This window comes from Notechis scutatus, chromosome 3 (assembly GCF_049901735.1).
Source record: "Notechis scutatus isolate UNSWTSFEM ecotype Mainland chromosome 3, rNotScu1.2, whole genome shotgun sequence".
Classification (NCBI taxonomy): Eukaryota; Metazoa; Chordata; class Lepidosauria; order Squamata; family Elapidae; genus Notechis; species Notechis scutatus.
Window position 1 is genome coordinate 105,274,471 of NC_142011.1, and position 13,056 is coordinate 105,287,526.

The following is a 13,056-nucleotide window of genomic DNA, read 5'->3' on the forward strand; positions in this document are numbered from 1 at the left end:
GGATCTTTTTTATCAATGGTTAGATAATACAACATAATAGAATATTTTGAAACCTAGGAAATAATGAATATACATTTTTTTTTGTTTTGATAACATTTTTAGAATATTTTATTAAGATAGATTTGGTATGATTTTACGATTTGTTATAAAATAAATTAACTAAATTATAGTTATCTCGCTTAAGTATGAATTAGTAAAATTATAGTCAAATGATTGTTTAATAATATTAGGATATATAATTGTTGATTGATAATATGAGTTATTATGTACCATAATTATTATGATGACTATGAAATGGATGCACAAAAAGGAGTGGTAAACCAACCGATACACTGTCTGTAAATTTATGAAGAATGATGATGTTTTTATGTTATGTTTTATGTTTTATGTGTTTTTATTTGTTGTTAAAATCAATAAAACTTTTACCAAAAAAAAAAAAAAAGACAAAATATGTGCCATTCTTTTTATTATAACTTTTACAACAGGACAAACTATATACTTCTACTCCAGCACTGAAATTGAGCAATGAGGTTCGTTCTGTGTGATAAAAGTACTCCTTGCATAAGCCACTATTTGCTGGTATTGCACTTCCGTTGTCTTTGTAGATTAAAATGTTGAATGGAGTGTTGCTTTTGTGGGATATTGAAGTTTGGCATTCATAGCAGGCCACTAACTTTGTCAGAGTAAATATACACAGATTTAGCTGGCCAGATATACTCAATTTGTAAGAGCTATGTATGTACACAGACTGACTGAACACGGAATTTAAGCTTCGAAAAATACACAAACCTTGTGCAAAATTGAACCATATGTGGAAGACCAAAGTGACTTTGCAGCAACATAGGTGTCCCCAGCATCTGATCCTAGTTCAATCCCAGTTTAGAAGAATAAATGTTATAGATTTTAGGGCAAATGATAGAAATTGGGTTTTTTTGTTCTCACATTTTAGTGTTAATGCTTCACAAATGTAAAATACAGGTAGATCTCATTTAGCAACTACCTCAAGATTATGAAGATGATGACAAAGTAATTGTCAGACACATTTGCCATTATAGTCAGTACATGCCCTGTGCTTGAGTTTCTCATCACCACTAACCCCACTTAAAACAAGTGATCTTTTCTTGAACTTTCTATCACAGTGTTTTCTTCTCAAAAATGCTACCAGCAAGTTCAGATGCCAAGATCTGTGATTTTAATTAGCCAGTTTTCAGCTGCTACCTGCAACTGATAAGTATTTAGTTACTTTCACACATTTGGCTTTTGTTGTCTCCTATGCTGCTGGGGGCTCAAAGCCACAAGTAAGCTAGGCAAATAGCTGGTGCTGGTGTACTTCTTTCCATGTGTATTTTTCATTGTGTACCTGCTTACTCTCTTGTAATCCCTTCCTCTCCAATAAATGTAAATACAAACATTAATTCCCTTCTTGCTAATTATCCCAGCCTCACACCTTTGGGCGAGTATTCCAAAAGAGAAAAGGGAAACTGAACAACAATCACGGGCACAGTCACAATCATGTAGTGCTGAGACGACAATCCCAATTATGATGTCTTTTAAACAAGGACTACCTATAGTCCAAGATAGGGAATAATTTAAGATCTGCAGATAGGCAAGCAGTTGTGTATTATGTGTGCCAGACAGTCATGCCCCATTTCTTCTCCTATACATCCTGTGAATGCAAGCACATAGACCTAAACCTTCCATTTAATTTTCAGAGTGGCTTGTTACAAAAGCTGAGCAGAACATCGTGCCTAACCGAAAAGGTATTACACAAATTGTTGACATTTCATTTGCTAGCCAAATGACGGCAAGATTGTATTTACTGTCTAGGTTAGCTTGCTAAATGATGTAACATTTGTAACCTGTGACTGGGGTGAAGAAGCAGAAGGTATACAGTGCAGAACAAAATGTGCTTTGAAATATAAATCTGTCTTGTGTTAGCAGCTTCACCAGAACCATTCCCATTTGTGTACAACATTTCAGCATCTGAATGTGTGCTGGTAAACTGTGGATGATTTCCACAGAAAACTACTGTGAGTTCCTTGAATTCTGACCGATAATAAATCATTTGTGACAGCTTTCAGATGTTCAAGTCATCATTCATGTAAGTGTGAAATGCCAAACCAGTTCCTTTTTTAACCTTTTAGGTATATAAATGCATGTTTTTCTTTTAATTTCATTATTCACTCGGTCACTTTGCCCTAAAAGAAAGTAACATATCCTGAAATTTAATTGCCAATAAAATATTGCAATTTTTATTTAAAACAAAATGCAAATTGGCAAAAATCTCTGGAACAGGCAGAGGCAATGCCTCCAAGGGCCTTACTTACATCAAGTTAACACTGTTTGCAGTTCACAGTCAGGAAATAGTGAAAATTTAAATTAGAAAAAAACCAAATATATTACAAACAACAACAAAAAACAAAGTAACATTTGACAACACTAGTAGTGTGGGTTTTTCTGTGTCAGTCGCACATTTCAGTTTCACCCATTTTAATCCTCAGTGAATTCAACTAACAGAGTGCTGGGTTGATTAAAATCCTTAGCCATCCCCTCCCCCGCCCTCTGGAAAGCTACCTCTTACACATCATACAACGTTGGCCATTTTTGCCGTAGGCAACTTCAGAGAAATTACACATTCCTAATATGCCACTTTTCTGGATTAGAGGAAAAGGCCACATTTTCACATCAAGAGTTGTACTTGGACCAACTGTGCACAGGCAACTCTTAATACAGTACTGTGAATGGAAAATAGAAAGTGGTGTCTGATCATGGTCATTGCTTTAGTCATTTCAGCATTTCCTAAGTCTGTATTTTAAAACAAGCACGCCATCCATTAAGAAGCAGAAAAGGGGGCTAGCCAATAGTCTATTTGCTTGAAAGAAAGACTAGATGTTTCCAAGTTAATTTTTAAGATAGGGGCTCATCATATATCAATAGGAGACTGAGCAATGAGTAATTGAGAAGGACTACTTCTCTTTAATCTTTTGTGGAGAGGGGTCATCTTAAATGAAGGCTCATTTCCTTTCAGTTAAATATAGTTCCAAGATCCATGCAGTCTAAAATTGGGATGTCCAGTAGCTGCTTGGGAAAACTTCTAGCAAATGAGCAAAATCAGTCAATAAAAACCTTTCCTAGATTGCACTGAGATGAGGGGAAAGGGGTTGCGCTTCCATTCAGGTCAAAAATAAGAGGGAAAGAAATGAAGCATGTGACAAAGTTTTGTAAATTGATGGCAATTTTTAAGCAATACTTAAATTCTGAAATAATACAAAGATTGGACAAGCTTTAATATGTAAAACATGTATGAAATGTATCTTCATAATTTAGCAATAATTTTTTTTTCACAAGGTGGAAAGCAAAAACTTTTCCCCCTTGTTTTTGGCCAAAAAAAAAAAAAAAAGGACTTTGAAGAAGAAGGATTTGAGAGCATTATTTAGCCAGCTTTGAAGACAATGACCAAACAATAATCTGTTTTTAATCTGTGTTTTCCATGTTTAGAGTTCTGATGCTATATACTTCTAAAATAGAAATTTTAGACTTCGCATCTCTACTCATATAGCGTCATAATATGCTATTCAGCAGAACAACTTCCTTAGAGAATGAATGTTTTATCTTCAATTCTGCTTTAAGACCAGAGAATCAACAAAAATGTTGTTGAAAGTGTTAATTTTCAATGCAGAGCTTCAGGTAAGCCTACAATTCTTTTGGTTATTGACTCCCTAAAAACTGTCCTGTGAAATTTCAGCAGCAAACCACTAAAAAAACAGAGGAACAATGAGAAAATCAAACAATAAAAATCTGTAGGTTTATATTTTTTAAAAAAAACCTGCATGACACAACTACTTTAGTAATCCTACCTCTAACAGCTTGCAAATTGTTCCTGCAACATTATTCCATTCACAGGAGCCCTTAGTTCCCCAAAATTAGAACCATTTTTTGAGCATCTAATATTCCTTACTCAGGGGAAAAATAATTTTTCACTATTTTGCAAATCCATGTGCTCAGGAAATTTCTGTTTGTTCAAGACCGCTCATGGATTTTAGTTTGAGATGAATTTGCTGGAGAAGCCTGATATTTTGTACTATATTTTGAATTAACTGGAGTTTGCCAATCAATCTACAGTACTACAATTATTATTTTAAAAAAAAACATGATAGTACAAGCACACTGCTCTAGAATTTCTGCTATTAGGAGCACAGTAATGTTATTTTTGAATGAATTGTATATAATACCAAAACGCTATTTCACATTATGGGACTGATTCGGTTCTTACAGTTTCAAGGCAACCTGGGAACATTTTGAATTGAGCAAGGAACCAATAGAACACAAACTATTCCATCAACTAAAACCAGAGTTCTCTCATAAGATTCCATTAACTATTAACATCACCCCTTTGCCCCAAATAGGCTGTAGAAACTTCTATCAAAGGTGCAAATTAACAGATAATGCATTCCTGCCATGTTTAGAACTACAGTTTAGACTTACTCAGCTTCAAGAACAGCATATACAATATACCGTTCTGCCCCTCATATCTTCACTGTAGCAAGGTAACCAATGAAAGAAGACACGAAGCAGAGATTTATAACAACAAAAGTAATAAAGGCAAAGTTTATGCATTATTGTCTGAAAAGAAATTATGGCATTCTTGAGCAAAAGAGAACATCTTCCTATCATTATCAAGAAAGATCAAAATGGTAATCTGAAACTCATGCAAAACCAGAAAAAATTCTCTGCATATCCAAGGTACAGTACAATCTCAAACAGCCTTCATTCAAATCTTAGGTTGGATTATACTAAGATGTATGACAGCTGAAATTCAACTATTGATTCTGGAAGGTACCAGTTTGGGGCAATGGCTTTAAAGCTTTCAGTGCCTAGCAGATATTATTCAGAGTCCCCTAATGATCCCTTGATTAGTTTCCATCCCATACCCACACACATTACACTTATCTCTTTTTAAGGGGTGATTTCTTCTATTCACTCTCCCAAATTTTGGATATGTTCATCATTATACCGAAAATTCAACAAAGAAGCATGGGCCAAGAACTGTAAGTTTTGATGAATTGCATTGTTTTCACTTGATGAACTTAATGCGTAGCCTGGTACAGTCTGGCCTATGAAGCAAAAGTGATTCTTTTCATTTTTTTCACTAGCATATATTGTGTACAGATTCAGTGATAATTTCGTATTTACACAATCACTAAAAGGTTCACCATAAAAATCAATAAACATGCAATGTTTTAAACTTTCAATACTTAAACATGACCAATTAAAAAATTAAAAGGTACATGAAATTTGGCCCTAAATGAATTTAGGTACATGAAATTTGGCCCTAAATGAATTTAGATTAATGCTTCTAATTGATGAAAATAAGATACTAACAATGGTGCAGTGGCAGGTAGAACTGCTGGAAAAGCTAATGAGAAAATGTGCCCAAGGAAACCCTAACAGAACAGTAAACAAAGGAGAAAAAATTTAGCAGAAACCAATGTGTCTGCAAAAATAACTTAAGAAAGATCCAATGATAAAAAGGGCACATATATAGGAGTTTTGAAAGGGGGAAGATCACCAAGATTTGCAGATTACCTGGATTTGTAGAGATGGCATAATGAAAACTAAAACTCAGAATGAGCCAAAGTTAAACAAACAATCCTAAGAATCTACCAAAAGGAGGTTCAACATATGCGTACAGCTACAATGTGTCAGCTGGTCAATGAAAACAGTGAAGGCTGCTTGATTCTTATTCAGTCTTGTCCAAAGAGGGCATACACCCTACTGAGCAATTATGAAGAACAGATTGTTTATATTTCACCTAGCTAAGGAACAGTTGTTAAAGGAGTTCACACTCTTAGTTGACAGGTGAGACAGGGCAAGAAAAACCTAGAGTCAAGTCCAACTTTGGCCTCATTGGTGGCTTTGGACCAGTCTTTTATTAGCCCCCCTTTTTCTCACAGAGCTGTTATGAAGAAAAGCAAAGTAGGGTGTTCTATATATTCCTTCTTGAGCTCTTGTGATTTTTCCAAATCACAGGAAGTAATTGTCCCATTCTGTTCTGAACTGAACTTAAGTGAACTTAAGTATTATGTCCACTCCAGTTCTTAGTATTTATTTTATATCACACTTAATCACCCATTTCCCTCAGAGCATTACCCTTATAAGAAAATTTTAAATGACCATAACAAGTAGAAAGAGAAGCAACAAAGATGATCAGGGACTGGAAATCAAGTGCAACAGGAGAGATTGAGGGAACCAGTCAATATTAAGAAAAGATGGCTCACAGAAGGAAATAAATACCAGGCCACAGGAAAATGGTCTTAATTTTCAACAAGCCGTATTCCTGCTGAATGTTAGAATAATTTTCAAATAGGAGGACCAGTTCAACAGTCAAATCAGTTATTGTAAAATAGTATAGTTTCCCTTCACTGGAAATCTAGTATAATCTGGGCAGACATTTGTTGGAGGTTGGACTCAATGGTTTAAATAAACTGTATCAATGATATAATGTACAATTCTATGACAATCAGGATGATTTTAAGTCTGATGCAAAAGGAATTTGCAGACATGAACAGTAGTGTGTGTGTGTGTGTGTGTGTGTGTGTGTGTGTGTGCAATATCAGAGAAGTAAATTTTCTCCATCTCAAGCTACCTGTTACTTACCGGAACAAAGTCAATTTATTTTGGAGCAATAACTTCAGTGACAATAGAATTAGAATTCTGTGAGGGGAAGATTTTTATAAATTATCCCAGGCATATATGAAGTTCCAGGCCCTTGCATTTTTAAAACAGATTTTGTATTAAGAGCAGCATACGGTGAACGTAAACATACTTTATAAACCATTGTCCAACATGTAAATAATATACGAATAACTCAAATCCAGAATTCTCTCAGGAAAGCAGAATAGTAATGGAAGATGCAATGGGCACCAGAGGCCAATTCGAAAAGCCATCAAGAAAAAAAAGTGTCTGCATGATGAGAATGGGGATCCCCTCATGTCAATGCGATTATTGTAGACACAGGTATAGATACCCATTTTTTTTTCTTGCTCAGAAATGAAAGAAATTGTGCATTGGACATCTGCAGCATGTACTGTTCTCTAAAGCTGTGCAGCAGTTTGGATTCAAAATGGGAATAATGATTCCAGGTAGGGGGAACAGTCCCATAGAACCCATTGAAAACTACTTAAAACCTCTGCATGCTAGTGTTAGCTAGCGCACAATCCCAGGAAAAAAAGACAAATTGCAAATAGATACTATGTGAGTTGCTCTGGATGCTCTTTAGCATTTTCCCCCTTTGGATCCGAAGCATTGCAGAACCTGCTTATGTGAAGACCTTATTATTCTGAATCAGAAATGGAACCCAAATGTGCTTTTATTCTGTGGGTTTTCCCCACCTAATAATCTTGCATGTTCAGTTACTATGAATGTGCTTTCAATTTCCTTCTCCACACAATATGGCTAAAAACTCTTCCATTTATTTAAGGTTTAAGGCTGAAATGAATAACCCACTTGTGACTGAGGCCATAACGTAACTAATTATTGGTAGCTAAACAGCTCCAGAGAACAAAATGGTATCACCATGTTATGTGGTGGGAATCAGGATTCCCGAGACATTTCAAACAGGGTCTCCATGATTTCTTTCTATTAAGCCTTTCAAGTATCAAATATCCTATACCTTCCTTGTTTTGTTTCTTGACAAAAAAATGGGAAACCACAGCTCCATTGTTTCCCCACCTAATAATCTTGCATGTTCAGTTACTATGAATGTGCTTTCAATTTCCTTCTCCACACAATATGGCTAAAAACTCTTCCATTTATTTAAGGTTTAAGGCTGAAATGAATAACCCACTTGTGACTGAGGCCATAACGTAACTAATTATTGGTAGCTAAACAGCTCCAGAGAACAAAATGGTATCACCATGTTATGTGGTGGGAATCAGGATTCCCGAGACATTTCAAACAGGGTCTCCATGATTTCTTTCTATTAAGCCTTTCAAGTATCAAATATCCTATACCTTCCTTGTTTTGTTTCTTGACAAAAAAATGGGAAACCACAGCTCCATTGTTCAACAGTTTGTTGCTGAATTTCAATAAACAGAATGAGTTCAGGGGATCTGGCATAAACAAAAAAAAAATAGGCCTTGTGGAAGCATTTAGCCTGATTTCTCTACCTTTCAGAAGCAAAGGTATTGTGCAAATGCTAGTTTAAAGTCACAGTAATCACAGAAAAAACCCAATATCATTTACTTAACATCAGTGGATTTTTCAAATTAGTGGTCCCATAGCAAGTGGACTTTAGAGGATGAGTTTTGCAACTGGACTACTTGAAGGGAGACGGCATGTTTATCCAGACTAATCACTTATAATGAATCCATGTGCAGGCAGTGTCTTGAAACTACAAATAAAGCAAAAATCTAAACAAAGAATCCCTATCAGCAATACACTTGAATTGGTATTCCAAGAGCAAATTTATAGTTCTACTAGAAAACATGAAGGCCTCAGGTCTCTAGTTCTCTCAAAAAGAAATGACATTAAGGTAAATAAAATAGGAATGTAGAGAACACTAGCAACATTCTGCAGTGTTTTTAATTCAAAAGGGCTCCTTAAGGGATAGCAAAGCCACCACTGTACCAAAGTTCAATGCCAGAGATAAATTAACAGTTTCTTGGGCATACTATCCCCCCAAAGAACTCAAGTGATTGCCATTGGTTAGCTAACCATGCTATGCTACCCACGTGGTGAAGACTGCAGTATGAGTGTAAGGTGTGATTGTGTGAAATCCAGTGGCAAGTCTGCTTAAATTGTCATTCAATTTAACATTCATGCTGTGAAAGAGTGAACGTGTGAGTGACTAATATCAGATGGGGATGATAAAGGGGGATGCATTTCATATTCCAGCTCTTTTGTTGTTGTTGTTTTTTTGCATCTACGAATACAGCAACCAATTGCACTGCAGAAGGTCTACCAGACAGGCTAGTGCATGCACATCCTACAGTGCCAATCTTTTTTTTTTTTAAATATAAAAGACTTTCCCTCAAAATTATCCTCTTTCTTGGAAAGATCTAGTTGACTTCCAATGGCACCTCTAAGCCTTTCTGATATGACCTCAGAAAGTTAAAACACAGAGTAGTGCAGAAAAAGAACCTCATCTCTTTTCCAGTAATTCTAATCAACTGGACAAGCATCAAAGAGAATAAAGCACCTTATCAAATCAAGGGTACCTTCATGGAATCTCCTTCCTCCCAGAAGTGAACAAGAGCACAAGCTCTATTTTTGCAATTTTCTCACAAAGGCAAATTCCCAATATTTTGCCCGTCTCAGCTGCAATCATCTAACCCCTGTGAAACTTTGCTTCCCTCTTATCTGCCCCATGTACTGAGATGAACCTGTAAACATGTGAGCTCAATGATCTGAGGTACTTCACATAAAACTTACTCAAGTATCAGTCTCTTCTTTCAAAACATTAACATAGGGAAAAAATGATTGGAAGAAGTCACTCTGACTCTTCTCTCAATTTTGTGAACTTTTTTTTTCTCTCCTAAGCAGATGGTTTGACAGTAGCTACCTCTGAACAACATCACTGATTTCTTGTACACAAGACAATAAGTTATTAAGTACAGGATTTGCTCCAGATAGATTAGCAGCCATCGAGGATACCTGCAGTTCCTGCAGGCTAAGTTCCAGTTTGCTTACGGCTTCCCGGAAGGCAAATTTGTTGCGTGTTTGGGGGATGCAATCCACATAACCTGAACAGTAATCTAATAGTTGGTGCCCAGTATCTACCAGCTGGCTATTTGTGGTAGGCTCTGCAATGGCACTGGAGAAGAGGTCTGCACATTCCAGAAGCGCCTCTTTGCTGATCTTGTCTGCTGAGATTCTCTCAGCTGTCTGCTTGGTCTTTCTCAGAGCAACTTTAGCTCCCGCTGTGCCATTTGCCATTTTGGCAGGTGACGAAGACAATGGCAAAGGCACTTGAGGTGGAGGCATGATTGGCCTTGCAGCTTTTCCACCAGTAGGTGCCACTGTTACCTTTTTGCTGCCCTCACTATCTTGCCCGTGCTGTACCAATGCTCCATTATCCAACTCTTCTACGGTATCTGAGGTGCCTGAAGGCTGATGAAGGAGCCTCAGGACTGCTTGTGGTGGCGGCGGCGGCGGCGGAGGTGGAGCACACTTTGGTTTTATCCGTCTGGGTCTATCCCTGTCACTAGAAGCGGTGCCCTGATGCTCAGATAAGAGCTTGAACCGATTCCCCTGAGAGTCTGTGCCAATCAGCTGCACCTCAGCTGGTGTATGCTTCAGAGTAGGTGAGATAAGAACGGGCACTTTGTGATTATGAGTGGTTGGAAGTATTGCTGCAGCCTTGGCTGGAGAAGGCCAGCCTGGTTTTTCTTCCCCTTCTACTGAACCTTGTCGTATCCCACTGTTTTTTTCTTTGCTTTTCAGGCTTGCTGCTGCTGTTGGCCCTTGACAATCCTTCTCTGAAACAGATGTGTCCACAGAAGGAGTCCTGAGAGGAACAGCTGTAGCACCCCTCGGCAGCAGTTTAGTTTTTGGTCGGCTTCTGGTCAGCGTTTGAATATCTTCACCCCTTTTAGGGAGAAGATCATTGGACTTGTCTGCGTTCTCCTCGGGCTCAGAGGAAGTGGATACTGTCCTTTCCAGCTGAACTTTGGACCTGTGGCAATTTCGGGGAAGAGTCATTGCCATTCTCTCCTGCTCAGGAAGACCTGCAGACATGGAAGATGTGGAGTTTGATCGGGGAAAAGGTTTTGAAGCTTCATCACCTCCAGTGGGCCTCCCAGCTCGTAAGCCAAATGTCTTTTTAATCAGGCGAGGTGTAAAGAAGCCTGTGAGGCCTGACCAACCACTACCAATGCTTGTGCCCCCACTGCTGCTGCCACCGCCATCTTCCCCATAGAAGTTCCGCTGTGCAAAGCTCCCAATATAACACTTGGATAAGCAAAGATTTCCATCTTGCTGGGACGGAGTAAATGAAAATCCATCAATATGCTGCAATGGACCAACTCCAGAAAAATTACCCGTTAATTCATACTTCTTATGAGCCTGGTTTTCCATTTCACGGAAGGAACTGCTGCGTTTGGGAGGCGTAGGGGCATTTTTCTTTTTCATAAACGAGCTAAAGAAACCACCTTTTCTGTCTCTGGTAAAGGTAGTTTCTCTAGTATCTTCTAACAGGCCACTAGGTGACTTGTCTCTCTGTTTGCGAGGTAGTGCTGGGGATCCGCTGGTCTGCTGTGTGCTTCTGATAAAACCTAGACAAAAGAATAGAAAAGTCTGCTGCTCCATTTTTTAATTGGTCATGTTTAACTATTGAAACTTTGTGTCTCCTTCGCAGTGAAAGGAGAGGAAACAGCCTTGCTGTTCACCAGAGAAATACTGATATTTAACTTTTAAAAGAAATAGAAGACTGGTCTGCAGAATTATCCTTTTGGCCCAGCAAAAGCAGAAGAATTGATAAGGCTTAGGAATCTTGAGTCTGTGCTCTTTGCTGTGAGGGAAAGCATATTTAAAATGCTTCTTTTTCCTCTCAGTAATCAGGATACATGATCATGGACACATCACTGATATTTGGCACAGCCTTTCCTTCCTTTTAATTTCCTAGTTTTCTCTCCTTATCTTGACTCCAGTCATATTGATTTCAGATATTCCCTAGCATATTACGCAAATGAGTAAATTCTCTGTATTACGTTGCTTAAATTTCTTCTGTTTTATTATGGTTATTACTGCATTCTTAGCAAGAAAAGCAGTTAATCTACAGTTGACTGGATTTGGGGAGGGGGGAATATTTCTATGACATTACTTTTCATACAGAAGTCAGATTCATTTAGGAGCTTGCATATTCAAACTGATCTAATATATAATCTACATAGCTGACCATATATTCTGCTTCCTCTACCATCCATAAATACAGAGGGATGTATCTACTTTTTTATGACTATTCATCAGCAGACCAAATGTAATCTCCCATTTTAATTACTTATGGATATTTAAATCTGTTCCAGAAGATTCGTGCACCCTTCACATTAGATTTCAAGATTTTTGGGGGGCAGATGAGAAATCATGTGCTGCAATTTTAGTTGTAATCCAATCTTTCCCTTTTTTTGAAACATTATTTCCCAGGACCTGAATCCCTGAGTCTGGACCACTCAAAAAACATACCTGGAGCAGAACTGGATGCAGAGTGCTCTATGATCTCCTGTGCTCCTTCAATATTCTCTTTGTTTTCTGTTTGTTTTTTTAAGGTTCTAGTCTTGGAAGGAAGTATAGGTAACCGAGGCAAATATGGAACTATTGAAGAAGAGGATGCGGTCCTTCCAAGTTCTTCTGCCACTTCTGTAATAAGCATGCATGAAATAATTTGTATTCATTAATTACCAGATTGATTCAGTCAACCAAATCTAAGCAAGAGGAACATCAACTGAAGTCAATGCAACAATAAAATACAATGTGTACAACAAAACCAACATGGTACATGACTGCAATCAAAAGTTTATTATCAACCCATGGAAATGATTAAATGTTCCTTGCGAAACAAATGCCTTTTGAAACAGCAAAGTTTTTGGAATGTTATGTTGCCTCGAGGGCAACCTATTCCAGAGGTGTGGTGCTCTTACAAAGAATACTTATTTTGAGGACCGTTGTCACCATACCTTAGTTTGGATCTTTTGCATACATTTCCCATGCCCCCAGATTTGATGGGCAGATTTATATAGGATGAGTAGTCTTGAAGATATGCAAGGTATCTTCTGTGCTCCATCGAGGTAAGGCTACATTCAGTTCAATAACCAAAAGTGGACAAAGACTTTCCTGGTTATAATGTGCACCTACTGTTCTAACAGGAGCTACGAGTTCAAGAGAACCACCAAAGTGCCGGTCTGCTCCCAATGGGGAAGCAATTTCACTGAGAGTCAAAAATGATACAATCGATGTATTATGACAGACTTGGTGGGTTTTTAAATGAATAACCACTCTCTCCTGCCAGGGTTGAGTCTGAATCAGTTGCTCCACATCCGGGCCCTGACTGCCAACAAATGA

The 13,056-nt window shown here is 37.7% G+C and overlaps 1 protein-coding gene and 1 long non-coding RNA gene across 2 annotated transcripts in view; one reads left to right on the forward strand and one right to left on the reverse strand.

Annotated features, from left to right (window-relative positions):
- The first annotated feature begins 404 nt into the window (after positions 1 to 404).
- LOC113413154 (uncharacterized) lies at positions 405 to 6,658 on the forward strand. The gene is made up of 2 exons (XR_003371021.2): positions 405 to 5,284; positions 5,316 to 6,658. It is a non-coding gene; the product is annotated as an uncharacterized LOC113413154 (long non-coding RNA).
- Positions 6,659 to 7,728: 1,070 nt separating this feature from the next.
- Positions 7,729 to 13,056, reverse strand: part of ABL2 (ABL proto-oncogene 2, non-receptor tyrosine kinase) — a 66,790-nt gene continuing 61,462 nt past the window's right edge. Inside the window, exons 10-11 of the mRNA XM_026669211.2 lie at positions 12,181 to 12,354; positions 7,729 to 11,273 (exon numbers count right to left, since the gene is read on the reverse strand). Coding sequence (XP_026524996.2) covers positions 9,559 to 11,273; positions 12,181 to 12,354 — 1,889 coding nt within the window. The 3' untranslated portion in view covers positions 7,729 to 9,558. The remainder of the gene's footprint in view (positions 11,274 to 12,180; positions 12,355 to 13,056) is intronic.